At 37.3% G+C, this 27,078-nt stretch overlaps 4 protein-coding genes and 1 pseudogene across 5 annotated transcripts; 3 read left to right on the forward strand and 2 right to left on the reverse strand.

Moving 5' to 3' along the window:
• Positions 1-919: 919 nt before the first annotated feature.
• On the reverse strand, positions 920-5,665 carry LOC141826004 (putative disease resistance protein RGA3). The gene is given in 3 exon segments (XM_074713261.1): positions 920-2,568; positions 2,570-3,498; positions 3,500-5,665. Coding segments are annotated over 3 exon segments (3,834 nt in total). The 5' UTR covers positions 5,036-5,665; the 3' UTR covers positions 920-1,199.
• A 2,005-nt stretch (positions 5,666-7,670) lies between these two features.
• On the forward strand, positions 7,671-11,429 carry LOC141826995 (putative disease resistance protein RGA3). Its single transcript, XM_074714291.1, has one exon. It carries the CDS (start codon positions 7,671-7,673, stop codon positions 11,427-11,429), a length of 3,759 nt encoding a protein of 1,252 aa, XP_074570392.1.
• A 925-nt stretch (positions 11,430-12,354) lies between these two features.
• LOC141826996 (presenilin-like protein At1g08700) lies at positions 12,355-13,888 on the reverse strand (annotated as a pseudogene).
• Positions 13,889-14,567: 679 nt separating this feature from the next.
• On the forward strand, positions 14,568-16,351 carry LOC141828069 (reticulon-like protein B5). The gene is made up of 5 exons (XM_074715426.1): positions 14,568-14,751; positions 15,332-15,512; positions 15,646-15,787; positions 15,862-15,931; positions 16,006-16,351. The coding sequence occupies exons 1-5, from the start codon at positions 14,577-14,579 to the stop codon at positions 16,173-16,175; spliced, it is 738 nt and encodes a 245-aa protein (XP_074571527.1). The 5' UTR covers positions 14,568-14,576; the 3' UTR covers positions 16,176-16,351.
• A 739-nt stretch (positions 16,352-17,090) lies between these two features.
• Positions 17,091-26,111, forward strand: LOC141826687 (uncharacterized). 2 transcript variants are annotated; one of them, XM_074713965.1, is made up of 16 exons: positions 17,091-17,416; positions 18,869-18,996; positions 19,153-19,285; positions 19,815-19,971; positions 20,052-20,130; positions 20,650-20,690; positions 20,796-20,912; positions 21,018-21,098; positions 23,369-23,431; positions 23,524-23,575; positions 24,369-24,443; positions 25,224-25,271; positions 25,399-25,434; positions 25,523-25,597; positions 25,834-25,914; positions 26,006-26,111. In XM_074713965.1, the coding sequence occupies exons 1-15, from the start codon at positions 17,254-17,256 to the stop codon at positions 25,897-25,899; spliced, it is 1,314 nt and encodes a 437-aa protein (XP_074570066.1). In that variant the 5' UTR covers positions 17,091-17,253; the 3' UTR covers positions 25,900-25,914; positions 26,006-26,111. The 2 variants fall into 2 exon arrangements, with proteins under 2 accessions (XP_074570066.1, XP_074570065.1); XM_074713964.1 differs by having other exon boundaries at positions 25,834-26,111.
• The last annotated feature ends 967 nt before the right edge of the window (positions 26,112-27,078 follow it).

Raw genomic sequence — 27,078 nt, forward strand, 5'->3', positions numbered from 1 at the left:
CCAAAATCTATCTTGGCACTTAAAAAGAATCAGATCTTTAGTGAATGAAATCTAACTACAAGACTTCTTGTACATGGACAACTAAACAACAGAAAATTTTTCAGCTTATCTGGCTTCTTCAAAATCAGTCTCTAAAATGCACAGCTTTTGGATCTGGAATCTACTTTGCAAGGACTCAAGGACAAGGCAATCTCCACAGCAATGCTACCCGACATATGCCTTTTCCATAAACTAAACCAAATCACAACAGAAAGTAGTCAGAAATCAGGAATAGTCAATTGTTGATCACATGACTCTGCATTGCCTTATAGCTATAACCTGCTTGAGGACAAGAACACTAGATGGATCGATCATCGATCTAACAGTAACACATAGTTGGTTGTCTTGTAGATTGTTCATGTGGAGCACATGAGAGAAGGTTAAAGTACTATATATTTGGGTTACTGTTTTGACCACACCATTCCAATCTTTGCATCCAATTGCCATGGAGAGCAGCAGCTCCAGAGCTGTGGGAGGTGTCCTCTCTGTTCTCTTTCTCTTCCACTTTCTCGCATCCACTGCCTTTGGCCTGCCTATAGAGGAGAAGTTGAGGAGGCTACTGCATCCATTGGCAGCCAATTCTGGTGACTTAAGTGGGGTGCATGTTGTGGCAAGGCAGCCTGAGAAGGTATTCGGGGCAAGCGAGAGGAAGCTGCCGCCGAGCCGGTCTAATCCGACGCAGAACTAGTAGGTGGTGCAAGTGGAAAGAGAGGAAAGAGTGATCTCCTTCCATAGTTTTGTAGTGAGTTGGTCCTGTTTTAGAGTCTCAAGTTGTATGTTAGTTTCTAGCTCAAGAATCACTCTGTACAGTTTAATGCTTGGAATAAACTACTGTTCTTGTAGTCAAGATGCTAGTATTTTCTGTAATTGAATTGAACATTTAACTTTACAGGATGTTTTGCTTACAAATGCAATAAATGCTAATGGCATGAACTAGTCGGGAGCGACTTGTTTGAGAAATTATAGGCTATGGAGTAGGAACAAGATTTTCAAATTACATAAACTGAATGTCAAAACTTACAGTTTACAATGGACCTTCTTCTCGTTCAATGATGCAACTACATCTCTTCAAAGTAGATTATCCACTTAAACCTGCGATCAAATCGGGTCTGTCTCAACTTGTTTAACCCATTCCCTAAACAACAGGTAATGGGATATCCCTACACTCCCTGCTGAACATTCCTATTGTATGCCCTCCTTGCCCTTGCGTAGACAATCCAACAAAGTGCCAGGATGTAATTTTTTAAAGTGTAGTTTCCTCCCCGGTAATTGTTGGGAATCAAATTTCCATCAACTTTAAGTTTCTTGACATGTGCTATTTTGCCCCAGTCTTCTCCTCCTCGGTTCCGACATTGAGCAGCCAGTGGAGCACAACCAGTAATGGTAAGTTCTTCAAGTGAGGCAGGTACGCCATCATTTGGCAAGCCAGTGAGAGCAGAGCAGCTAGTGATATCTAGAGAAGACAGAGCTGGGAAGTGTTTCAGGTTGCTGGGTAAATGTTGGAGACTTCCACAATGACCAATTTCGAGACTCTGTAAATAGAGAAGCTGTCGCAATGCTCCTTCCACATTCTGAAAGTTTGTTAACTCTTGGCAGGATCGGATTTCCAGACGCTTGAGGGATGTAAGATTTTGAAGCAGTTCTTCCGAGAACAAACTCGCCTTTATTTTTAGATGTTCGAGTGAGCATGAAGATAAACCATCAAATGAGGAAATTCTGAGTTGTGGACAATCTATGATTGACAAGTGACTGAGGGAGCATAGGGATTCTAAGCCCAACGATGTAATTTCACGACACTCAGTGATGTTGAGAGACTTCAGTTGTGTGAGGTGCTTCAGTTTTTCAGTTGAAAGGCATGTCAGCTGAGGACAGTTAGTGATGGAAAGCTTGGACATCGAATTCACACCCCACAAGCATTCAGGCGGTTCTGTGTGCCTGTTTGGAACTTTTATAGTGACAGTTGGAATTGTCATCCCCTGTTGATGGTGCAGGTGCTCATATTTGACTGAACACGAGCGTTCTGAACCAATTCTTGAGTAGGACACATCGAGCAGCTCAAGTACTGTCAAATTTTCCAAAAATTTGTAGACTTCGTTCAAGTCTCTGTCTCTGTACTCATTGAATATTTTCACAGAATGAACAGGGATTAAGCTCTTAAGGTGCTGGCACATGGAATCATTCAGAACCCTGCCACAGTTGACAATTTCAATTTGCTCAATGAGAGAGAATGCTCCAAACCATCCTTCGGTAAAAGAAGAAAGATTGTTACAGCTGTGGATGATCAATGTTTTGAGTGGGTGGTTCTTTATCTCTGTTTGGCCACTCTGGCTTCTTTCCGGTACTGGTCTGACCTCAGGAAGAGTTGTGATTCCCACATCGTTCAGCTTCAGATTGGTGAGTGAACAAGGCAACAGAGGCAATGCCTCCAATTTGGGGCAATTTGTGATAGAAATCTCAGAAAGCAAAGGGAAGACAGGCTTATTTTCTGTTATCAACCATTTGTTCCAGATTGGCATGTTGGAGAAGTCAAGCTTCTTGAGCAACGGGAAACCACTGTTGCCGCAAAACAGATTTCCAATTTCTTTGACAGAAGCACATTCCAGTCATACCCAGAGTGCTTAGGAAGCAGAGATCACCAAGTGATGGAAGGAGTACCCACTTGGGGCAATCAATAAGGTCAAGCTGTTCAAGGTTGGACAGTATGGGTTTTGATAACCACTCGGGAGACAAACCAGTATAGCCTTCGATTGTCAGCACCTTGAGGTTTGGATGTGGTTGAAGACACCCGATTACTGTCCCAGCAATGGTTGAATCTACATCAGCAACTTCATCATTTGACCATTCTAAACTCAATTCTTCAAGGTACTCTTTATTGTTCAATACATCCATATTTGCTAGCTTTGTTGCTTTGTTAAGTTGCTTCACAGAAAGGCTTCCTCGGAGTTCTGTCAAGCATTTCAGCTCTGCTATGCTGAATCCCTCCTCATCATTGACCACAAATTCTTTTAGTTCTTGTAGGCCAGTTAGGTTACCAATCCTTGGTATATTTGAAATCAGATTACTTGCAGCCTCAAGATGCCTCAAGTTTCTCAGTTTCCAAATGTTTTCTGGCAATACAGTCAAACTGTTACCAAGCAGTTTCAATGTCTGAAGGTGGTAAAGCTCACTAATAGTGTCAGGCAGTTGGCTGATCTTGTTCTCCGATACATCCAAGTATCTGAGATGCTTCAGGTCTGATACTTTCTTGGGCAACTCTGATATTTTTAGCCGACTCAAATCCAACACCCGAATGCATTTGATCTTCTCAAACAAATTCTTGAGTTCGTTTCCTGTGACAGAATCAGGGCTGCCAAAGAACAGCAGCGTTCGAAGGCAGCTTAAAATTTTCATTTCTGCAAACTCAGATAGCTTCAGGTCACCTGAGATGACTGATAAGTGACGGAAATTTTCAGACAACTTGTGTGTTTTTTTTATCTTCTATGCTGCAGCACTCGTCCATCGAAACATACTTTGCTAAATCACGCATCAAGTTATGCATTACTACAGAATATTTATCCTCATCCTGGAGGAAAGATTTGTTCATCAGTTCATCCAAGTAACTGCTTCCTATGTCCTCCATTCTGTGCTTCCCGTGGGAGTGAATATAACCTTGTGCCATCCACATCTGAACCAACTTAGTTTTTTCAAAGCTATATTCTTTGCGAAATATAGCGCAAAACGCAAAGCACTGCTTCAAATGCGCAGGCAGAGCATGGTAACTCAACTTTAAACTTGGCAAAATATCCTTTTCTTCTTGTTGTATCTCCCACAGCTCACTTTTCGCGATACTTCTCCAGAAATCTTCTTTGAGGTTCGACTTCAAAACTCGTCCGAGTGTTCGTATGGCCAAAGGTGAGCCTTCCACTTTCTCAACAATCTGCTTCCCAATAGAAGACAATTTTTGTTGCTCTAGGCTTTCCCCACGTAAAGATGCTTCAGTTTTAAACAGAGACCAAGTATCATCCTCTGATAAGCCGTTCAAGAAGTAGGGCTGCATCATGGCTGACATTTGTGCTACACTTCTGTTTCTAGTAGTTACCACTACTTTACTCCCATTCTTTCCGCTGCTCAAAGAATCAAGGAAGCCACCCCATGCATCATTATCCACACACCACAAATCATCGAGAACAAGAAGAAAGGTTTTGCCCTTAAGTTCCTCCATCAGGATCTCTTGAAGTGTATTCCAGTTGGTTAATTCACAGAGCACATTCTTAGTTATGGATTCCAACATTTCCAGCACAAGCCTTCTCAAATCAAAAACATCTGAAACATGGAGCCATATTCTTATATCGTAATACTTGTTCACTCTCTCATCATTGTAGACCAGCTGAGCTATGGAAGTCTTTCCCATTCCCCCAAAACCGACTATGGGAAGAACAAAAGCCTTGTGTCTAATAGTGTTGGAATCTGAATCATCGTATCTGCACAACTTTTCTATTATGTTGTTCTTATCTGTATCTCTACCAAGTATATCTGATTCAACTACAAATGAACTAGTTGCAAGGCGGTTTGTGATTGGCTGCCTGACTACATTGTTTAGCCTCTCTCCTATGCTGAAGTTACTAGCGACCTTGGCAATCTGATCTAACCTTTCTCTGACCCTTTTGATCCTTCTTTTAAGTTCAGTATTGGGTTTAAAAGGAGAGGAACTGCTTACTTGTTCCTTGGCCGCCTCCGCCTTGACCTCGTCCAGCAGATCACCAGCATCGTAAACTACCTCTTTGAGCTCCTTCATCCACAGCAGCACAGCCTCATCCTTGATCAATCTGCTCTCACAACTGTTGACGATGGCTTGGATGAGCAGAAGCGTCTTCACTATCTCCAGCAGGTTGTTACTGCCATCAACAGAAGAGAAAAGCCTCCCGCCAAAATATATGATCAGATCCTTGAGCAGTGGAGCAATGTAAGGACTGATGAATCCTGCTATCACCCCTACGGAAACCAGCCCCAGCACCATGATTTCCTTCTCAGTTCTCAGTGGCACAAGACACAATTCACAATGTTCGAAAAATCTTGACAATGTCTCTTTGTTTTCTAGCTGAATGCTAATGCTTACTTCAATGAATTCTTTTGATCGCTAGAATGAGATCGATCAGCCAATAAATGGTAGCTTCCTTTTGCATTGACTTGGCAGTATTCTTCACAAGGTGCCCTTTATATTACAATAGGAATGAGTTTTCAATTATGATGACTTCATTGACTTATTCATAAATAATGAAAGATAATTTTTTTCTTTTATCTTTCCTACCTTTCTATTGTTTTTATATGTTTTATTTGTTCTAATTTATCATCTTTGAATGGCTCTTCCACCTCGATTTTTTAATAATGAACCTCTATTGACTTTGTAGATATTAATTATGGATGAAATTAGTATTGAACTTATTATAACTTTTAGTTAGTCATAGTAAACTTGGGCATTTTTTAAAGAGGACCCTTGGTAATTTCTATTTACCAAAATAACCCCTTATAATTAATTTTTAATCTGAAGGCATATTAATTTTTCCCTAAACTTGGACATTATTAAATTGAGCATTTCATGTCTTTAATGTTAAAACATATTTTTTTTAACTTAAATCTTGTTACAAAGTAATTTATAATCACAACACATTTTGTGTACTATTTTAATTTGTAAATAAGCTTGCAATATGAAAATCATAAATTTATACCATATTTAGCTTAGGAGCAACCCAACCTAAGTTAAACATTTCATATTTTTAGATATCTAACTAAAAATATAATTTTTTTACTTTAAATTTTGCATGATTTGCAAATCAACTTATGATACATTTTGTGCTATTGCAAATCACTTTGCACATTAAAAATTAATAATCTATTCGGTTTTTAACCTTAAGTTCAAGTTTCTAAGTAATAATATATATATGCATTCATAAATATTATCATAAGCTGACTTAACAATGCATAATTATATAAAGGAAAAAACATATTAACACTCTTTATCATTAAAATTATCAATGACATATTCCATTATGAATAATTATCAATTTCAATTGATCCTAAGTGAAAAAAAAAACTCATAAAATAGGACTTAGGAAGCTCTCTCATTATTATGGTCGTCTCCTTTGTTCATTTATCTTCTCAAATCATTCTGCAATTTTTTTTCTCTATTCCCCTCCTTCCAACCAAGATGTATTTTCCATCTCTAAGTTCTTTGTTCATTTTTCTATGTGGGGTCAAAATCATTTGTTCATCATCATAAATAATTGCTCTTACTGCAAGAACACATTTTAGAATGCAAAAACATGGATGGATGAATTTATTTGACCTATGAAATTTTAAGAGTGTTGCAGGTTAAATGATTCATCCTTTACCACAAACAACTATTTTATTTTGTTATAAGAATATCCATCAAAAAATTTAAAAAAAAAAACATAGAAGAAATATTTGGTCAAAATTTTAATATTATAAGTTACAAAATTCAGTGCAAAAAATGTAAAAAAGAAATTATTAAATATATAAAATATAAACATAATAGTTACACAATATAATGAAATCTCAAAATCTAAAATAATATTTTTTATTATTAGAGTTTATACCAATCCCGTCTAATGGAATAAGGCTTAGTTGTTATTGTCGTAGTATTAGACTTTTATAATTTATTGGTATAAGTTTCATATAGTGATCTTTTGAAGTTTAGGTATCGTGCCCACCATCAATCCATGATGATTAAAAATAACTCATATTTTATTTATTAATAACAAGTGGCCACCAAAATAAGTCATATTTTTATTCAACAATTTTATTAATGTCCCACTGAAGTCTACTGCCAGCCCTTTAATCCTCTTTAATAACCATATAGACAGAGAGGGGTAATCTGTCGCTATCAAAATATATCATATTTCATATTAAATAAGTGGTTGCCTGTCCAAAATTGATTATTACTTTGCTAGGTCAAGGTTTTTATTTTATTAATGCTCTTTTGAAATCTTTTTGTTGGAAAAAAATACCGTCAGGTCTTTAATCCTCTTGAATAAAAAAAAAAAAAACTGAGTATCAATAAAAACCCTTTTATACATACTAGAGCTGTATTTTGAGGACTGGCTAAAAACTGCTCGTACTCATTCTTCAGGTCTGGGACCTAACATCTTGATTTTACAAGGAGTTTAAATGCTAATTTACCTAATGAAATTTATATTGAAAGCGAAACAGAAAAAAAATTAAGAACTGATGCATGTTGTCATTTGAAAAAGAAGAGTGAAAAAAAATAATGCTTCTTTGATTTTGTCAAAGGGAAATAGAACTGCATGATTCTGATTGACATGACTTATTCTAAGCAGTCATCCCTATTCAATGTAGTTTTGCACCACTATGAAATTTCTGAAAACCACCATTTTAGAAAAATTAAACATGTACCTGTCACGTGACGAAATTCTGAACCATGTGACCCGTTCCTTGATGTTATCAAAAAATAATTGAAGAACGCTGGAAGATAAGGGCTGGAGGGAAAAATAAACAAAGAAAAGTCTTAGTCATCGATCTTGCGTTAGATGACTTGATTGGAATTAATTAGATCTGATACATGGACACACCCTTGTAATTACAGAAAGTTATCTACCTTCATTTGCATGAGCATGATGGAGCTCTCGCTGCAAGCAACTTCCCTGAATGTTATTGTTGGAAACATAATGGATGCTCTTGATTCGCCTGCATTCAAAGAATTCAAGCTTGAGTGTGCTGTTGAAAAACATACCGACAATCTCAAGATAGTGCTTTCCAGGGTGGCGACATCACTGCAAGTTGTATTGGAACACAAGGGGGAAGCTGATGAGCAAATGGATCTTCAGCACCTCGAAGATGTGTTATGCGACATAGAAGACACAGTTGATGAGCCTGAAGCACTGGAGGTGAAGGTACATCACCTTTTTCAGTCATCTTCTGATTTAGCAATATCAACTATGCTCAAAAAATTTGTTGAAAAACTGGAGGAGGTTGACAGAGAAATGAATGATAAGAAAGGGAGATTAACTGAGGAAACAAAATCAATCACAGAGATATTAGAGAAAAGTAATCACCTTAATACTGTACCAAGAATCTCTGATTATGGCAGAGATTTTTATGGCAGAGATTTGGATGCTGAAACTGTCACTAGTCATTTGCTCTCAGAAGAGTATCAGTGTACAGATCGAAATGTCTCAATTCTCCCAATTATAGGCTTCGGTGGGGTTGGAAAGACAACCTTGGTGAAGCAAATCTATGATGACATCAAGATCAAGAGTCATTTCCAGACAAGGATATGGGTGACAGTGTGTGGCTACTCAGATGAGAGAAGTATTATCAAAGAAATACTCAAGTCTGTATCCAGAGGAAGACCATGTGAGATTGTTATTATTGAGATGCTCCGTGAGAAACTCAAAGAGAAGCTATTGGGCAAGAAATTCTTGCTGGTGCTGGATGATTTGTGGCACGAAGACATGAATGACTGGGAGTCAATTTGCTGCTTGCTAGAGGTTGGGAAAAAGGGTAGTAGAGTTGTGGTGACAACCAGAAGTGAGGAAGTTGCAAAATATGTGGGAACAATGAAGGCCTACAATCTGGAGGGCTTGTCGAGCGAAGATTCCTGGCACTTGATAAAAGACCTTGCTTTCCAAGATAACAAAGCCATGCAAGAGAATAACAATCAGCTCACAGAGATAGAAGAAATCTGCAAAAATATAAGCTGTAAACTGAGAGGTTCACCTTCTGCAATTAAAATATTTAGCGAATTGTTGAAGATCGACAAGCTTGACAAGCATGAGATTGAGCAATTGCAAAAGCTAGAGAAAGATAATGACTATGGCATGGGTAGACTACTAAAGATGTTTTATCACTGCCTTCCTTTGCAGCTCAAGCAATGCCTGATCTATTGTTCCATATTTCCGGAAGACCACAAATTCAGAAGAACTTCCTTGATCCATATCTGGGTTGCATTGGGCTTTGTTCGATCCCAAGAAGGCAAATTAGATGAAGAAACAGCAAGTGATTATTTCAATTTTCTGTGCCAGATGTCTTTCTTCAGCTGTTGCAGGGGTCGATATGTCCTTCATGGGTCAATAGCTATGATGATGCACCTGATGTTTGAAGACCCATATCATGGTTCAGGAAACAAATCGGCGTTGGCAACTTCGAAGTCAGCACTTCATTTAGCATTGTCAACTTCCAGTGGCCTCAACTTGACAAACTTCGTTAAACTGTATAAAATCAATCATCTCCGGACACTTGTATACTTGAAAAGATACAAAACGGGTTTTGATTACATAGGTGATGACACAATCGAGAAGCTGAGTTCTCTGCGTGTTCTAGATTTGAGTCACAGTGACATAAGAGAAGTCCCAAATTCTGTAGAATATCTGAGGCATCTTAGATACTTGAACCTTTCATTCTGTAGACTAGAAAGGCTACCAGACTCGATATGCAGATTATCAAGGTTGCAAACACTTAATCTCACTGGATGTCATATGCTCACTGGACTACCCAGAGAAATGAGTAAATTAACCAACCTGAGGTGTCTGAAAGCAGCACCAGAGTTGATTTCCACAGTTGCTGGAATTGGGAGGCTTACCATGCTTCAGAAACTTGAGGAATTCAAGGTTGCCAAGAAGCCAGGATTCAAGATTGAAGAGCTGGCATATCTGAAGCATCTTAGGGGAAGTCTCTGCATTCGGAACCTAGAAAATGTTACAAGCAAGACAGAGGCCGAGACAGAGACCGAGATAGAGGCCGAGGAGGATTCTCTGATAAGCAAAACACGCCTTGAAAGCTTGAAGTTGGTCTGGACTGCTCAGCAGAGAGATTCAAGCAATCCCAAGGAGCATAAAGATGTGCTAAGCAAGCTGAGGCCCCATGATAAACTCAAGCATCTACACATCGAGAACTATGGTGGTGAGAGTGGACCAGAGTGGTTAACTGATTGTAACCTTTCAAATATGGAGAGCTTAGGACTCAAAAACTGCTATAGGTGGAGGGAGCTCCCAGCTTGGCGTCATCTTCAATTACTCAGGTTCTTGGCGTTAGATGGACTCGATGGAGTTCAGACAGCAGGAAGCAATTTCCAAGGCAATACCAATTTTCAAAATCTTGAAGAGTTAAGATTAACTCGCATGGTGAATTGGGAGGAGTGGCAGGGGGTGAATGATGCACCTTTGTTCCCTCGCCTCTCTGTTCTAGTCATAGCTGAGTGCCCAAAACTGACAGTACTGCCTCAACTCCCTTGTTCATTGACAAGCATGCGGATAGAAAGAGTGGGCTTGGAAACCCTTCCCGATTTTTGCACATGCAAAGGGGTTGTACCTTCCCTTGTGTCTTTGTTCATTTCAGACTGTGAGAAACTCACCACCCTTGGTGCTGGACTTCTACAACATGATCTGAGGGACCTGCAGGTGGTTACAATTACAAACTGCATTAAGCTACATTCAGTGCCACTGTCATGGTTCCAAGCCCTCATGTCCTTGAAGTCACTCACGGTCAAAAACTGCCCCAAGCTCAATGATGATCCTAGGCCCACGCTGCTCCAAATGGAAGCAAGGCAAAGCAATGGTGGATCTTCTACTGATGGAATCAGCAATTCACTCTTCAACTGGCTGAAATCGGCAACTTCACTCTCTTCAGTCTCTATCACCAAGGATTACCTTGGAGTCGCCGAATGCACCAATCAAGCACTCCAGTATCTCACATTGCTTGAAGCATTGAGCATCCATGGGGAGAGCAAATCAAAGAGCAAGGACGATTCCACAAGTGCAATCTCTCTCAACTATGAAGCGAACAGAGGTGATGCAAATTTAAGGGAAAATAAGTTCTCCAAAGCAAACATTAAGATAGTGCAAATGCAATGTGATTTAAATGACACCACAACTGGCAAGTTCATCAAGCATTTCAAGTTCCTCTGTCGCCTAGAGATACATGATTGTCTGGCAATTACATCCATCTCTGGGAAAGTGTTGTGCAGTCTGAAAGCTCTGAAGAAGCTCTCTGTCAGTTGTTGTGAGAGGCTGAGTTCGTTAGGGGTACAAGTCCTCATAGAGCTGGAGAGCTTGGTCATACAGAGGTGCTCAAAGCTGAAGTCATTTGTTGATGAGAATACAAAAGACAAAAGCTTGAAGAAGCTTGAATCATTACAGAACATGGTAATCTTTGGTTGCACTAGCCTTGCATCGCTGCCAGTGCTCCATGATCTCCCAAAGCTTGAATATTTGCACCTAGAGGAATGCCCTGCAATCAGATGCTTGCCTGATAAGGGAGTCCCTGACTCACTGAAGGAGTTGGTCATCAAAGAATGCCCAACTCTAGTGAAGAGCGTTGCTGGCAAAGACTCTGCCAAGATTGCTGATGTGCCTTACAAATTCATTGACCAATGTTGACATCCACAACTGCTTAATGATGTGTGTATTAGTTTTCGATGCAAGAAATAGTGTTAATAGTTTATTTGCATTGTCTTCTGTTGTATCTGGGATGGAACTCTTTAAGCAGCAATTCAAATATGCTGTATTGCTACCTGCAGTAGTAGGAGATTCAAGTTTTCTTTTTATGGCAAGCAACTTGTCCTCTGTTGATGAGTTAAGAACAGGGCAATTGAAGGGATTCCCAAAAAAAAAGTATAAAATGTAATTCTCTTGAATAAGGATTTTACAAAGAATTATTATATAAATAATAATTTTCCATATATATAGGAATGCTCTCGTCTCATAATTACGAAGAACTAGTTTAAAATCCTGAACTAGCATAGTACATCTAGTAAGTATCTTCTTCTAAATGAATTTTGAGTGTAAATTTTTCAAGGTAATTAAATCCTTCTCTCTACCCCTCAAGTAGTTTAGAGAATTAAAAGATCAATAAAATAATCTAAAATTCTGAAGAAAAAAATTAGATATTTGTCAAGTTTTTCCAATTATATATTTATTTATTTCAATAGTATAAATGAGGCATTAGCAAAGTATGCTTTGACCAGGATGAGCTTGGCAGTTTAAGGAGTGTGACACAAGTTAAGGTGTCCCTTATTTAGGGTGAAGCAAGTTTTAGAAATCTTAAGCATATCCCACCTAACTCAAAATCTACCAATAGTTGCTTATTCTAGTGATAAGTGAGTTAGATTTAAAGACTTTTTGTTAATGTGAAAGGATTTTAATTTGTATGATAATATTACTAGAAGAGGTTTAATGTTGTTGCTCCCATCATATCCAATGTGAAATGAGGATACTTTATGGTTAAAAAATCAAGCCTTATCTTGTCCTCCTGTATCACCTTGCTATTTTATAAATATTATTAGTTAAATTAAGGTCAGGCAAACTACATACTGATATCTATTTGTATAATGTTTATCATATCTCCAACTGATCAAGCTAGTGTAAACTAAAACTAAGTAGTAAGAACCTACGATCAAACTATTTGATTGATCTTTTATGGTTTGTCAAATAATGCCCCATAAGCTATGGCAACTATCAACTAGCAATGATGGTAGGAAAAACAATTCAAAATGTAAAATTTAGCAATGCATTCTCAAAAGTATCTGGACAGTAAAACAATCGAGCAGTTAGAGATTATAGTTGTCTAGACAAAATCTGTTAATACTAAGATCACTAGAAGCTCTATAAATCAAGGAGGATAGATAGATTTGTTGCAGAGAACTATAAAGGAAAAGTAGAACCTGTGATAAAATCAGGATATTTAATGACCAAAAGGTTCAAAACATCACCGAGCTAGTTGATGCGCCAACAACAAATGACTCCAACAGTATATGCGTCAAGAAGTAGAACCCCTCTCCCAATCTGATTTAAATCGGAAGGGCAGGTAGCGCGTGCTGGCATATCGACAGCAAGATCAATGTGCAGCCCAACTCAGAGATAATTGCAAGGTAGCAAGCATAAACTGTCATCAGAATATCAGATCATACATTGCTGCTCTCCTACAAACACACTAAAGAACACAAAATCCCCAAGGCCAAGTCTGATTCCTCTGGATGTATCAAATTCCTCGCTTTCTAAAGTGAGCACATTAGATGAAGGAGGAGGATTTTGATTCCTGGCTACATCCCTTTCTCTCATTGTTGCAATGTATGGTTGCCGCCAACTGCCAGTGCTACCATTGTGGGGCTCGTTTGACATCAAGGGCGAGGTTTCCTCCTCATTTCTCTCTACTTCTATGATTGGGGGGTTGATCGGAATTTTGACTAGCAATGGTAGGCTTAGAAGTAATGGTTTCCACTGGTTAGACCTCGACGGAGCCAAAGGCGGCCATGGCATGGGAGACAGAGGAGCCGGTTGGGCGAGATTCATAGACGAGCACAGGGAGCTCAGATCACAGCAAGGGCGACGAGGTACGCTTGGCGGAGGAGGATCGGAACGGCGGCGGATAGCATGACGGGTATGCCAACAACGGAAAGGTTGAGGAGGAGGATCATCAAGGTGGAGGCGTCGAGAGGAAGGGCGAGGGCGAGGGCGCGATAGACGGAGAGGAAGAGGAAGCCCATGGAGGCGATGACGAAGAAGAGGAAGCCGATGAAGAAGAGTAGTGACAGCGGTGACGAGGGCCACGAAGGCGACGGTGTTGAGGAGGGCGCCGACAAAGCGGCGGAAGGGGGATCAGAGGGGGAGTCGGCGTAGACGAGGATAGCGGCAGCGGCGGTGGTGACAGGAAGCGTCTAAGGCGTCGGCGGAAGATACAAAGGAGGGTGATAGGGTGGAGACGGGAGACTTGACGCTGAGGAAGTCTCATACGCTTCTGCTCCATCGCCGGAGGGAGGAGAAATTGGAGAGCCAGAGGAGGAAGAGGAGCCGAGGAAGAAGACGATCGCGGCCGCGTTTTCCATCGTCTTCCAGCGCATGGGGATTGAATCCAAAGAACGTTGTAAATTAAATCGTGCAACTCCCCGAATCAACCACTTGTTCGTAAGTGATTGCTCTAACAATGATCCGTAAGAAGCTGAGATGAGAGGGCGTTATTGACATTTTGTTAAAGTTAGGGGCGGGTTCATTAAATTTACCAATTCCGATCCTTCTTGGCCCCCGCTTTTAATTCTGGTTGATGGTTCCAGTTTCAGTTTAAGCGACAAGGTAGCGGGCGGGCGGCCGGGCGGAAGGAGAGAGAGCAAGGGTGAGGAGAATCCGTCGCCCGAGATCTGAAACGCTATTTCTTCACATTTAGGCATTCTTCGATCGAACTCTGTTGTCGATTTCGATTCTGTTGCGATTTCTTTGGCGTTTTTTGTTTTCCGCTTCGAATCGGAAGGAAATAAACTTGTAAGTGCATCGGAAAATGCCACTTTGGTAGCACGGATCTGTTAGCCGATCCTAGAACCTTCTAGATCGATTGAGTTTCTCTATTTTTCTACCAAAAACAAAATTTGTTTCTCCTTTCTGCCACAAACGCGACCTTTTGCTCCTGGAAGATTTTGTTTTAATTTGATGCAAAAAGTTTCTGTCTTTTGATCGATGGGTCGGATTTAGTGGTGTAAGTTTGATAAAATTTTTACGTTGGATGCAATTCCCATTTCAGCAGAGGAGTTGTAAATCATGATGTCAGAAATGGACGAGCACTTTGATCAGGTCAATGAGATGATCCATGAGTACAAGGGTTCATCGTCGTCTTCAGATTCGGACAACGAGAAGCCTTCCTCTCATAGTTCAAAGAAGAAGCATTTATTTGGGAGAAAGGAACCAGTTCATGCCTTCCTCGGAGGAGGAAAGTGTATGATTCTATTGCCATTAGAACATTTATTTTCCATGTGTATCTGTTGCTATCCCTTGAATTGAGTTTGTTATTCATTCCTCTGTGCAATTGCTAGAGTTAAACTAATAATGTTATTATGGATTAATGGAGGACTAAAGATAAGAGTGCAGATGAATTGAATGAGGTGTTAATGTTAATTAAAAAGGGAGTTGTGAACATATATATAGTTTGTGGAATGTGTGCAGATGATCACTGACTGAACAAGGAGCTTCTTGTTCTTTTGTCATCTCAAGATTTTCTTCAGAAAGAAGCATTTCAAAGATGAAATCTTTTCAAGTTATTTACTTATTTAAACCAAGTGTCTTGTCTACCTCATACTCTGTTTATAATAGGTGTCTCCTTGTCAGATGATGTTATGTTAACAATTTGTTTTGGCTGGGAATTTTGTTGAGCTAGTACCAATTTCTTAGTCTCTTCTTTTGCTAGTAGGTTTCATATTTTGGTTGATGAAAATTTATCAAATCCATTGTGATCAACATGACCTTTTTTTCCCCATTAATCACTTGCTTTACTTATTGTGACTTTCTTCTTCTTTCAGCTGCCGATATAATTCTATGGAGAAACAAACAATTATCTGGAAGCATAATTGCAGGAATTACTGTCATATGGCTTCTTTTTGAATGGATTGGATATCATCTATTGACTTTTATCTGCCATTCTCTTATACTTACATTGGCTGTATGTTACCTTTGGTCTCATTCATCATCTTTTATCAATAGGTAGGATGTTGAATCAGGATTTTTTTTCAATTAAGCCAAAACATGTTTTCTTGGAACAGCAATCTGATTAGGCTATGAATGAATAAAAAAGTTTGAATTGTCTCACAAAGTTTTCCTAACTCCTGGTGTCCAGATCTCCACCAAAATTTCCTGAAATTGTGATACCTGAGGACATATTCTTAAGGATAGCTTATGCAGTAAGGCATGAAATAAATGAAGCATTTGCAACTTTTCGATATGTTGCCTCTGGGAAGGACTTAAAGAATTTGTTGAAGGTATGTGACTTTTTTTCTCTGTCTGGAGTTACTCGATTCTGTCGGCTTCAAAATTTTCACAATGTGCTTTTTAGGTGATTGGAGGTTTGTGGATCCTTTCTATAGTGGGCAACTGGTTCAGTTTCTTGACCCTTCTATACACCAGTCAGTTACTTCTGCTCTATATTTCACAATTCTATCATTCAAATTCTAAGTGTGTTGGATCTCTAATGGTGCAGTTGTTATATTTCTGTATACTGCACCTGTCCTGTACGAGAAATATGAAGACCATGTCGACACAGCTGCAGAGAAGGCAATGGTCGAAATTAAGAAGCAATATGCCATCCTCGACGCAAAGGTTCTTCAGAAAATTCCAGGGGCCCCCTTTTCCATCAAAAAGCAGGACTGAAATCATTCTCTTCTACAATGTTTGAGCAACAGTTCGTCTCTGGAACAAATCTGTAGATCGCAATAATAGATTAATTTTCGGGCAGGCTATTTTTACTTAGTATGTTAGTGGATGATGCTTGACCTCAAGCCATTTCATTCTTGCAACTTTCAGTGTATTTTTATGTTTCTTGGCAGTTGAAGACATCAATTCAACATTCATTATCTACTCTTTTCAATTCAAATTTGATAACGTTGTTACCGCGTGACTTTGTGATCACGGATAAAATACTTAAGAGATTAATTAGAGAATGAGTATTTTGATATAAGTGTGTGCATTGTACTTCGAAAATTATCTTAGATGAACTAGAGAGAAGAACATCTATCTTTATGATTAATCGAGTGAAACATATCTAGATTATAATAGTATTTTTTTTTCATACAAATCTACTTATTTAGCATAAGATTAAGATAAGATCTCTAGAGTCATTAAGCATTTTTGACTAATAATGATTTAGTTTAATATAGTTAGATACAATTCAGTCAATTAGTAGTTGTAAAATATTTCTATATGACTAAAAATAAGAAAATAAATTAAGAAAAATATAAGCACTTTTAAATAAATTTTGAAGTGCCATGCGCCCTTTGAATATTTAAGATTTTTAATAAATTAAGTGTAATCTTTTTGTTAAATTATCGAATATAATTTATTCATAAGAATAAATAAATCATGAATACTATAAATAGAATTTTGATCATTTAATCGGATAAGCTAATGAGTATCCTTCTACGTGGATATTTGACTTAGTATTCTCCCATTCCTTTTGGATGTCTATGGCGGTAACAATTATCTTAAACCCACCTGTCGGCGCGGATAACTACAGCGTGAGAAGGCTGTGCCCTCACGTGCCACTCCCTGCCCTTCCGGTCGCCATTTACAAACTTCCCCTTTTGAGCGCTTTTGCTTGTTCGCGGCGATCGCCCACGCGAGAGCTCTCGCCCGATCGCTGTTCTCCTCCGTCGTCGATCCCTGACTGGGTCGGAGGGAAGAGATCTCCGTGCGGGGCGGTCGATCGGAAAATCTGGTTGCCCGGCCGGCAATGGCCTTGTCCACTCAGGGTTTAGTGCCCATCACCAGGGCTTTCTTGGCCCGCTACTACGACAAGTACCCCTTGACTCCGCTGCCGGAGGACGTCGCCCGGTTGACTGCAGAACTTCGGAAGCTGTCCGATGGGCTGGCGAGCGAGTTCCCTCTTACGGCAGGTGATTTCCCTTTTTTTTTTTACAGGCCCAAAGGGCTTCGGGATCTGGTTCTGAAGTTGTTTTTCGTCGTTATCTGTTCCGATTGATTTTCGGGTGCACGTTCTTTTGCTTGCTTGTGGACAAAGTTTGGTCATCTGAAGTTGGTAGATAGTGCTTAGTCAATCGGTCAATAAAAAAAATCTCAAGTACGTGGAGATTGATCCATAACAGATCATTGCTGATCTTAAATACCTTACATCGATATTCTTTCATTTTCAATCCCTGTTTCCTAGTCTCAGCTTTTGGATGAAATGATGTTGGTAAAAAACACGTTGGTTGCTAAAGTTTCTGTTCGTTACAGTCATTTGCTTTTGGAATGATCTGAGAAGCACATATCTTTATAACGCATGTTCTATACTGCTAGTTTTTGAAGTGAGACTGAATGCAACAAGTGGCAACCACATTGCCTGTTGAGTCACAAGAGAAATGAATAACAAGTACATGCGTACTAGTTAAGGATAAAATATTGTTTAACTCTCAAACTTTTGTATGAATGCTGATTAGTCAAACATGGTGATTTTAAGTTGATGAAAGAATTTAGGAATACTGAACATGTTGAGATATTTGCATTTGTTTAAAGTACTTCCATTTGCTGCTTATGGAGATAAAATGAAACTTTGGCTTGAGGCATCCTTTCACTTGTTTGTAGTCATTCAATGTGCATTCATATAGGGCATTTTTTTGACAGACATGTTTAAATTGGATATGAACCATTTAGTTTGATAGTGTTTCTGAGTTCTTCAGTGGTGGACTTGTGATCCTATGGTATCTTCGCTGCTCAACAAATTGCAGTCCTCATTGGTTTAAAAGCATGTCATGTGGTTGTGTCACACCTGACATATGTAGCTTTAATCTTTGATACACACATAGATCAAGCTAGTGAATTAGTTTAACCCAAATTTATATCCTTTTCTTGTTGACTGTATAATTAATTCAAATACATGAATCAACAAAATAAGATGAGTAGGGATTCCTTGACTAAATTATGTGTCATCAGTGTGTATGAATGTTGTTTTGGTGGTTGAACAAACAGAACCTTTTTTCCATAAGCCATTGGTTTTCATATATCAGTCTACCTTAGAAACTTAGCTATAATCTTCCTTTTTTTCAAGCGTTAGGTGACTTGTAATTTATATGATTACTTCAGTATTAATATTTTGACAACTATCTAAATTATTTTTATGAATTCAAATAATATTTAATAATTTTTTAATAGTGATTGCAAATTTGCTAGTCAAACAGTATCCTTGACCCAATTGCTTTTCACTAGCATGTGGTTGTTGCATTATGAAATTCTTGATGTTTGTGAATCCCGTGTACCTGAACCTGTTATTAGAAAAGTAAGTTGGTAATACAATTTTGGCATAAACTTTTTCATACACTATTCACATGCCTTTTCACTATATGTTGAAGCTGAGAAGCTAGTGGCTCGAGAAGTGGATCGTCAACCTGCTCATAAGGTTGATGAGAACTTGTGGAAGAACAGGGAGAACCTTGAAGAAATTTTATTTTTACTTGATGAAGCTCATCGGCCAAGAATGGTACAAATTCATTCCTAATTACTAAATAATTAACTAAACTTATTTCTTGCTTTAGTTTCTATTGCCTGTTGCCTTGTAAGTACAAAACCATATCTTTCTAGTTTACTAGCACTGCTTCTGGACAAGCTTTAATTATTTTCATACCTATTTATGCAGTTTCAAGAGAAAGCCAACCCTGAAGATGTAGCTATAATTGCTACACTTGGAGAACTTGAGACGAAGCTTAGGAACACTTTGAAGATACTAGAGGTGTTTCAGCAAAAAAATGCTGATCATGTGTTTAATATAGGTTGGGATGCTATTGAACTTGCTCTTTTAGTACTGAAACAGTAAATCATTAACAAACAACACATGGAATAAAAAACAAGTCTAGACAGAATTAAGTTATAAACCTATGCCATGGAAGATGCCTTTGCTAATCACATATAAATCAACGGGCTGTGGTAGTGTTAGTTTTTCATCTATTATTGAAATTCTTTCAGATTGTTGCCTTTATTTTAGAGTCTGGTGGTGGTAGGTTGTGTAAATACACTATGCACCAATGTAGACTGGGTTCAGGGCACATGTGGTTTAAAGCATCAGTGGCTAGTCTCAACTATCAAATATGGTAGTAATCCTGATGATCTTTGGTGCCTGCTACATCTTTTAGATACTTACATGATATGCAATAGTTGAGCTCATATCGTGCCTTCAATGCTCTATTGTATAATTTTCTTGCATTCCTAAATGTCTTAAATCAATGTCCTTGCTGGCCTATTAGTTTATTGCTAAGATTCTTTTTTGGGCAATTGATCAGGGGTCTGTAAATGTATTTGCAGTTATGACTTACATGCCACAAGACTTCAGAGGCACTCTTATCAGACAACAAAGAGAGCGTTCAGAGAGGAACAGGCAAGCAGAGGTTGATGCTTTGGTTAATTCTGGGGGAACCATACATGATCGATACACTTTGTTGTGGCAGCAACAAATGGATAGGTGGATATTATATCACTTGAATTTTCTTTTGAAGTAGAGTCTTTTAGAAGATACTATTTCTGGAATGTTTTATCCTACAGGAGGAACCAACTAGCTCAACTTGGTTCTGCAACAGGCGTATATAAGACACTTGTCAAGTACTTAGTTGGTGTGCCACAGGTACATGTTGAATTTCATAAATGATAGTTATTTCATCTTGACCTTGATTCTTAAGAATGGTTTTGTGTGCTTGTATACTATATTTATAAGGATGGCAATGATAGTTCAGAATGTCTTCAGTTTGAGGAGTGTTAAGGAAGAAACTTATACTGAAGAACTTTCTGATTTATATATATATATATATATATATATATATATATTACTAGATTTAACAATAATATTTCAGTTTTGAAGATAATTGTTTAATACCACATTGGTCGTTTAGCTGGTATTATGTTGGAGTCCTATTTTAAGGATGTTTTTTTCTCTTCTCTACTTGAATAATACAATTTTACTTTCTCAGCTCTTTAATATGGAATTCTCTAATTCTTATGATTGAAGCTACCACTAGTCCCTAATCCACTGATTAATTATCTAATGTGGAAAAATCCATTCTCTCAACATCCTCAATTAAACTTTTTTCTCACACGCCAATTTTGTGTTTGGTTACTGATCCCATAAAGATTTACTCATTTGCAGGTTTTATTGGATTTTATACGCCAAATAAATGATGATCAAGGGTAACCTCTTGGAGAATTTACATATCTGTTTGCATTGTGTAGATCTGCCCTTTATTGGTGCATGACTGATGTCCTGCTCTATTTTTAATCTTTGTGGTACTTTAGGCCAATGGAAGAACAGCGCTTTCGCTACGGGCCATCTCTTTACAAGCTTACAACCATGGTGTTAAGTATCAGATTGTTTCTTCTTCTTTCTTGGGGTCATTTTGAGGAGAAAAAAATGTATTACAGACTGTCCTTTCTTTGATTATGATCCTGTGCATTGTTCTTTTTGTTTATATCCTTTGCTCAGTTATCTTACACCACTTTGTTGTGTTTGTTGAGCAGAGCGAAGGATGAACTATCTCTTTTGCAGCAAGCTATCCATCTCTACACCTATGAATTTGAGAAATTCATCGCATTTATTGGGTATTCAATGGCACTGCTTAAATTTCTTGGAAGTTCTGCTGCATGCTCCATTCATATGTGACATAGTTTTCTTTGATGAATTTTTTATAACTGAAATCTGTGTTTATTCATCTGGCTTTTTGAAGCTAATTGCTCAATTTAACTACCATACTGATAATTGGGACAAACACAGCTTCATGATAATAATGACGATGACAACTAGTACTCCCTGATATTTGGATTATAGTTCCACCAGCATACATACTAACTTAGACTCACTTTAGTTGCTAAGAAGGGAGAAGAAGAGAGGAGAGAAGATGAGGAAGAGGAGAGAAAGTGCAATCCATCAAACCTGTTTATCTGGGTAAAGGAAAGAGGAAGAGGAGAAGGGGATGGGAAAAAGAAAATCACAAGATTACCCTCTTCTTCCTCATCATTCTTGCCTCGCCTGAAAATGCTGCCCACTCCTCCCTCATCTCGTCCTTGCTTGCTTCGACCTAGCCTACTTTCTGTGCCCAACGCCTCACATCATACTGGCTGCATGTCACAGTCACCTCATCGCCCACTTGCATTGCACTTGTAGGGAATGGCAAAGAGAACTTTCCCCTTTCCATTTACATGGATTACCTGTGTCCACCCAATTTTGGGCAAACATGATTATGCTCCAACTACAAGAGCTCCTTCCTCCTGATTTTTTTTACTAAGGTAGGGGGAGAAGCTTCAAAATTTGTGTTCTACTCCCCTCTCCCTTCCCAGTATGTAAACAGGCACTTAGGGATGATGAAAATCTGGAATGATTTTTTCTTGCATAAAATTTGCATGTGGGTATATTGTTACTTCATTACTGGCTTACTTGCTTGCCTATCTTAATTGAGGTTTTGCATTTCTTATATATGGTTCAATTTGTGATGTGCATTTACTACCCAAGTTCATATATTTAGCCGCAAGTAGGGAGCTTACAGTATTTCATATCAGTTCACCTGTTTGATCTGATTCCAAGCTGCAAAGAATTAGTGCAAAGGAACTTAGTGCAATTCAGGAGTGGATTCTAAGTTTATTCTCCTTAGCTAGTTAAGAGTAAGTATAGTTGGATACATGAAGGGAAAATGTGACTTATATTGATCCAAGTTAGGACTTGAATTGATGATAACCTATGATCATATGCAATGATCTCTAACTGTTCCTGTTTTCAATTGTGAGAACCTCGGCTTATATATACCTAAGTTCACACAAATAGACATTTGAAGCTTGAAATTAATTGAAAGTGAACCATCTTTTTCATGCTGTCGCATCCAAAATCATTCCAAATTGTATGCAAATCTTTTTTAATTCTAAGTTGAAGAGTCCCTTTTAATTTTTGCTTGTCAATCCCTTTTTAAAAAAATTACTCCTTACTACATAAAATGCAACACCTTAACAAGTATATTGCATGTTAATAATTTTAATAATGCCTCATGAATTTGAAATGATGCAAAGATATAAAAAACTCAAAAATTTTAAGTAGAATTTTCAAAAATTCTTGTTAAATTATATCTTACAAATTACAATCCTAAGTTCCAGCCTTAGGATTTAATCCTATTAAGACCTCGTCATTTCTTTGCATTGTCAATCTTGCCAATCCTGGTCTTAAGTGCATTTAGGTAATTAATTATCATTTAATTTCGATTTAATTAAATGCTAGGTGTGGTTGAAAGTTTTCAAACTTTTTTTTCCTAATTTAATGAATGTAAATGAGCTCTGATGGTGCCTAATATTGGTCTTGTTCATCAGTGCTTGATTGATTTAGAATTGTGAGATTCAAGTAAACTGGTCATTGGCTGACCTAGCACTGGAATAGTTTGTGACTCATTAACATGGAAAAGTTCCCTAAATAGTAGACTTTCCAGGCATATGGGAAAAAAATAACATAAGGATAATTTATGATCTGTGCTAGTTGACTCAGTTTGAGTTGAACAAGTATGAGCAACAATAATAATAGTGGGGGCCACACAACAACAAGCCATGACCCTGAGTCTCAACTATTTGGGGAAATAAATAACATAAAGATGTTATTTTCCTGGTCACTCAGTGGGTTAAACATCACAAATTGGGCTCCTCTTAGATTTGCTATTCTTGAGAAACATTGAGAGACATCCTTAGTGATTTTAGCAGCTCTTATGAAAATTTTCAGTGTTTTGATGTATTACTGCCTGTATTTGTCAAATTGAATAATCAAGCATTCCTTTGTTTTGTAAGATGCTCACTATATGCATGAGATCTTCATCAGTTCTCACAATTTAGTTTTATCACAGTGAGGTGTTCTCGAACTCACCATTTTTCATTAAAGCAGAGGATGCAGGGGCCCTTGAGTCAAGGTATGTAGTTTCTCATCTTATACTACCACTAGAGGTTAGTTTACTAAACTGAATGGAACAAATGATACTGAGTATTTCTGTTTATTTATCAGGAGTAATGATGATTATAAAGAAATCATCATACCCGCAGGGAAAACACATGAGGTATGACAAATCCTTCTTATTTTCTTCTGTGACTAATGATGCCTTACAATTGTTGACCAATTGTTATGAATTTGATCTTACAGCTCGTATGTTGTTCTATTCGGTTTAATGTAAGTTACAACTAATTGTTTGATATTATTGTCACTTTTCGGGAACATATCTAACTTAACAAAATTCAGTGCTGAACCAAACCAATTTCTAAGGCCTGTTTAATGGCCTGCTATCACAATACTTATTCACCATACTGAAATAGTTGATATGATGAACACTAGGAGAGCTCACTAATCAGTAAAAATTGTAAGGAAACAAGATTTTAGTACTAATCTAAGATCTGACATCTGAGTAATACTAATGTCAATCGTTAAGACGTTGCTGATTTCATCTTTAGTTGTTTTTTTTCGTTATGAATTAGTTGTTGTTCTACCCAGAGAACTTTCTAAACTAAGCTAGATAGCTGGTATCTGATCACTGTTTGCTGAGTTTTAAAGAGAATCACTAGTTTGTTCGTTTGTTATGTATATATTGACCCCAAAAAATGTCCAAATGCTATGGTCTGTGTTGGTGCGTGTGTTTTTGTTTCATATATTTATTTTGAATCATGTTTTATGATTTTTGGAGCTATGATAGTTATGTTACTCTCTTTATGTGTTTGTTTTGCCGTTTAGTGCATTCAATAATTAGACCCGGCAACACAAGTGCTTCTAGAGTTTTAGGCCAGTTCATGTGATAGCATTATCAATCATCCATGGGAGTTGAAACCAGGTGTCACTTATTCTGTATACTTGTTTTGCAGGTAACATTGGCAGTTGAATCTGTAAATTCATACATCGCGTGGGATTTCTCATTGATTCAAGGGTCACTTAGCATGGTACTTCGGAAATCTTCATATTTAATAATGTGTTGTCCTACTAAGTTCTTCTTATGGTTGGATTTAGATTGTAACCAATGACTTGATAACTTAATAATTATCTTATCTGGTCATCTTCTGTGATTAATTTCCCTTCTGGTTGTGCTGATTAACATGTTTTACGATAATCTGCATCTACTCAATACCCATTTGGGTTGAAATATTCATACGAATTGCCTTTATTTAAATCCTTATCATCTTATCTAGTATCTCAGTTAGTCCTTTTATTTGTTTTTAAGTTAAAGCTGTTAGCATGCTTTACAAAATCAGTATGAGTGAACTGTGAGCTTCCAAAATCAGGATTTGAATAAATTTATTTTTTAACATATAATGAAACGCTTCATTTTACATGGATTCTTAAAAAGGTTGACTGACTGAACTTTATGGTTTAGGCAATCACAGGTTGTGTGGAAAGCCCTCAATGCTTTGAGCAAACATAGTTTCATTCGATCTATCTTTGAATTTCCCTATGCTTCCATTTTGAGGTGTATGTTATGTCCTCAGGTTATTGAGAATTCAAAATCCAGATTTGTATGAGTATTATTTAAGATATTTCATTCTATTAGTCTGGGAAATTGCTTAAGCTGTTTACTATCCTCATTGTTAAAGCATGTGCTACTATTGCTACATTACTTGCCATTTCATTGTTTCCCCCCTTATATGATTATTTTAAGTATGTTTGATCAGCTGCAAAGATATAGTTTTAAGATTCCACAATTCACATCTTATTACAATGGACAGGATATTGGCTTCCGCATTGAGTATGTAAGTCCATCTGGTGGAACAACGGTGAGCCTGCTGAACTTCGTCGAGATAATATATTTAGCACTAGTTTGGCCTGATTTAATATCAAGATAATTTCGTTTGCCTTCCAGAGGATTTTGCTGATTTATCTGATGAAGCTTTCTCTTTGCAGTTAATCATACCATACAGGAGATATGAATCTGACCAAGTATGTCAAAGTCTGGTTCTTATTACATAGAATTGATATTTTTGTTGAATTTCGTGTCTTCAAATTGATTCATTTATTTTGTTTGCAGGGCAATTTCTCCACTATCTTGACTGGATCATACAAACTAATTTGGGACAACTCATATTCAACATTTTTCAAAAAGGTAAAAGAAGCTCTTCTTTAACTGTCACATTTTGTTCTGTTCCCATATATCATAATCACGAGTCCCAGGCTCCTAGCTAGTTAATTTTTCGTTATCGCAAAGTTTCTGTATTGGCTGTGCTAACCTTAGGCAGATACCTGAACTGAAAACCCTACTTCTGGTTTTGTGGAAGCATATACAACCTTGGATTTCAGCATCCAAGTTTTCTGAGTCGTTTGTTTGAATAATCTCGACAGAGCTTGCGGTACAAGGTGGACGCCATACCCCCCGTTTCTGATACACCAGAACACTGTCAATCCTGATCGAGTTCTCATTGGGTTAGTCGACCCGACCCGTATACACCCTGGACCATATAATGTAATTATTAACAATTCTTTTACACCATTTGTCTTTTTACATTGAATGAAGATCATAAAGCTCAAATCACTTGCAACTGAACTGCGTGCTTCAAACTGAAACTGTACTTGTCATGAAGATGTATAATCTGGTAATCTGAAACTGTACTTTTGGTTAAGTTTGCAAGTTTCTTTGCTATGAATATGGTTTTGCAAGTTGGTTATTTTACGCAATTAAATGATGACAATATTGGTTTTAAGTTGTATAGAATAATGATCTGTGTTAGCTGTATCATAATTCCATTTATAAAGTAACATGAAATAATAACAATTTGAAAATTACAGTACGTTACTATGATTTACAATTTCTAATCATATTGTAGTTTCAATTTATGATTGTAATAATATGGTTTTGATGTGTGTCATATTGATATAAATTCGATTTATAAAATATATTAATTAGAAAATTTTAAATAAAATTTTTAACTTGAATATTAAAAAAATAAATATATAAAATTTTTTAAAATTTTATGGAATTGTAATGCCTTCGTCAGCTCATTAAGGTTACTATAGGATTGCGGTAATAGAGGTGAATTGTGTTAAACTTTTCCTAAACCCTTGATCGAGCCTTAACTGGAAGGAAAAGAGTGAAAGAAGAGGGAGTGAGTGGAATGAAATTAATACAATTGATTGAAATTAACATCATCTGCTTTGCTATCGCTAGGTTTTGGGTGGAAGCATTCGATACTTGGAGCTAACCTTCCCATGTGACTTTGCTGAATTTTATTATAAAAATTGAACACATGGAGCCGATAAAAAATAAAATAATTGATTACCGAATTAATTAATTTTTTAATAATTGATTAATATTTCACTCTATTTATTTATAGATCAATCGGTTGCTATTAGATGATCGAGTCGAAATTAAAATTTTAATTTTTTGAAAAAACTTTATGAGTTCACTACTTATAATATAATAGTCAATTTATGTTGTTCAATTTAATCGATTTATAAAATTTAAAATTGAGATCGAATCAAATAAAATCAATTCTCATTACGTTCTTTTAATTTCACTTTCCTTATATTTATTCATGTTATAATAATCATCTGTGATTAAGTTAGTTTATCTTTTTTTTCAATTTTTTA

Source organism: Curcuma longa, chromosome 4 (genome assembly GCF_044706935.1).
Source record: "Curcuma longa cultivar G26 ecotype Majalengka, Jawa Barat chromosome 4, ITB_CL_G26_1.1, whole genome shotgun sequence".
Lineage (NCBI taxonomy): Eukaryota > Viridiplantae > Streptophyta > Magnoliopsida > Zingiberales > Zingiberaceae > Curcuma > Curcuma longa.

Bases quoted from the DNA above. Each gene is read 5' to 3' on its own strand.
- LOC141826687 (XM_074713964.1), top strand. From the start codon at position 17,254: ATGGCCTTGTCCACTCAGGGTTTAGTGCCCATCACCAGGGCTTTCTTG. The intron at 19,286-19,814 runs GTTGGGATGCTA...ATGTATTTGCAG, and splicing joins TGATCATGTGTTTAATATAG to TTATGACTTACATGCCACAA. The intron at 24,444-25,223 runs GTACTTCGGAAA...TACAATGGACAG, and splicing joins TTCAAGGGTCACTTAGCATG to GATATTGGCTTCCGCATTGA.
- LOC141828069 (XM_074715426.1), top strand. From the start codon at position 14,577: ATGATGTCAGAAATGGACGAGCACTTTGATCAGGTCAATGAGATGATC. The intron at 15,788-15,861 runs GTATGTGACTTT...TGTGCTTTTTAG, and splicing joins ACTTAAAGAATTTGTTGAAG to GTGATTGGAGGTTTGTGGAT. The intron at 15,932-16,005 runs GTCAGTTACTTC...CTAATGGTGCAG, and splicing joins CTTGACCCTTCTATACACCA to TTGTTATATTTCTGTATACT.
- LOC141826995 (XM_074714291.1), top strand. From the start codon at position 7,671: ATGGAGCTCTCGCTGCAAGCAACTTCCCTGAATGTTATTGTTGGAAAC.